The 1,306-nt window shown below is 38.7% G+C and overlaps 1 protein-coding gene and 1 pseudogene across 1 annotated transcript in view; both read right to left on the reverse strand.

The window, feature by feature from the left end:
- Window positions 1-1,306, reverse strand: part of LOC117957032 — a 46,165-nt pseudogene that overhangs the window by 28,416 nt on the left and 16,443 nt on the right.
- tap2a (transporter associated with antigen processing, subunit type a) overlaps window positions 1-1,306 on the reverse strand; it is a 4,596-nt gene that overhangs the window by 2,841 nt on the left and 449 nt on the right. Inside the window, exons 2-3 of the mRNA XM_034891929.1 lie at window positions 992-1,272; window positions 7-74 (exon numbers count right to left, since the gene is read on the reverse strand). Coding sequence (XP_034747820.1) covers window positions 7-74; window positions 992-1,272 — 349 coding nt within the window. The remainder of the gene's footprint in view (window positions 1-6; window positions 75-991; window positions 1,273-1,306) is intronic.

A 1,306-nucleotide genomic window follows, 5' to 3' on the forward strand; every position in this document is an offset into this window, starting at 1 on the left:
GAATTCATTTGGTTGGTACTGACTGCTGAGGATGTCAATGACTCTCCCAGTGTAGAACGGGATGAACATTTCACCTGAAAAGAGAAACGCAGGTACACAATCAGACACACACAGGGAAATGAAAATACATCAGCCTTAAATATCAACATATGGTTGTCATCTTTCTGAATGTGGTCATGTGTATCCCAAGAGCAGAGTAGCAACTGTTCCAAGGCTAGATAGATAGATAGATAGATAGATAGATAGATAGATAGATAGATAGATAGATAGATAGACAGATAGATAGATAGATAGATAGATAGATAGATAGATAGATGGATAGACAGATAGATAGATAGATAGATGGATAGACAGATAGACAGATAGATAGATAGATAGACAGATAGACAGATAGACAGATAGATAGACAGATAGATAGACAGATGGATAAATAGACAGATAGATAGACAGATGGATAAATAGATAGATAGATAGATAGATAGATAGATAGATAGATAGATAGATAGATAGATAGATAGATAGACAGACAGATAGACACATAGATAGATAGATAGATAGATAGATAGATAGATAGATAGATAGATAGATAGATAGATAGATAGATAGACAGATATTGTCATTGTGCTCATGTGGAGTACAATGACAATCTGTTCAGCACCTCTTCATCAGTGTGCATCAAATATTAAGAAATAAAACAAAGTTAAGTAAACAGAACAAAGACAAATAGAGAAAATACGAATGAAAGCAAAATATGTACACGTTTCTTAAATAGTAAAACAAAAAAAAGTAAAGCAATTACTTTGAGGCTGGAGTTTGTATTCCAACATTTAGACTCAAATGTAAAAAGAAAAATGCAAATAATGAACTTGACACTGACAGCTGCTTTCAGTAATGTTATTGATAATTGACAATTATCAATCCATTTCCTTAGCATCTATTTACTATTGAATTCATCATCATCATCATCATCATCATCATCATCATCACTTACACAAAACAGCGAGCGTCAGGAACACGAGCCCTCCAAGCAGCAGTAACCAGTCGGGTCTGTACAGGTGGAGGACTCTCATAAACAGCACCCTGGCTTTCTGCTTCTTCTCTTTCCCGGCGGCCGCATCCTCGGTGTCCGGGATGGTGACTTCCCAAAACAGCGCACCGGCTAGCGCCGCTCCGGTACACAGCAGCCAGCAGCGCATATCCGCCAACATGCCGCATTGTGTCTCCTCACGGTACAGAGCTTTGGCTCCGGTCTCAAACACCGCAAGCAGCAGACTGTGCGCCGTTAAAACACGAATCAGCAACGGGT

This window comes from Etheostoma cragini, chromosome 14, assembly GCF_013103735.1.
Source record: "Etheostoma cragini isolate CJK2018 chromosome 14, CSU_Ecrag_1.0, whole genome shotgun sequence".
Lineage (NCBI taxonomy): Eukaryota > Metazoa > Chordata > Actinopteri > Perciformes > Percidae > Etheostoma > Etheostoma cragini.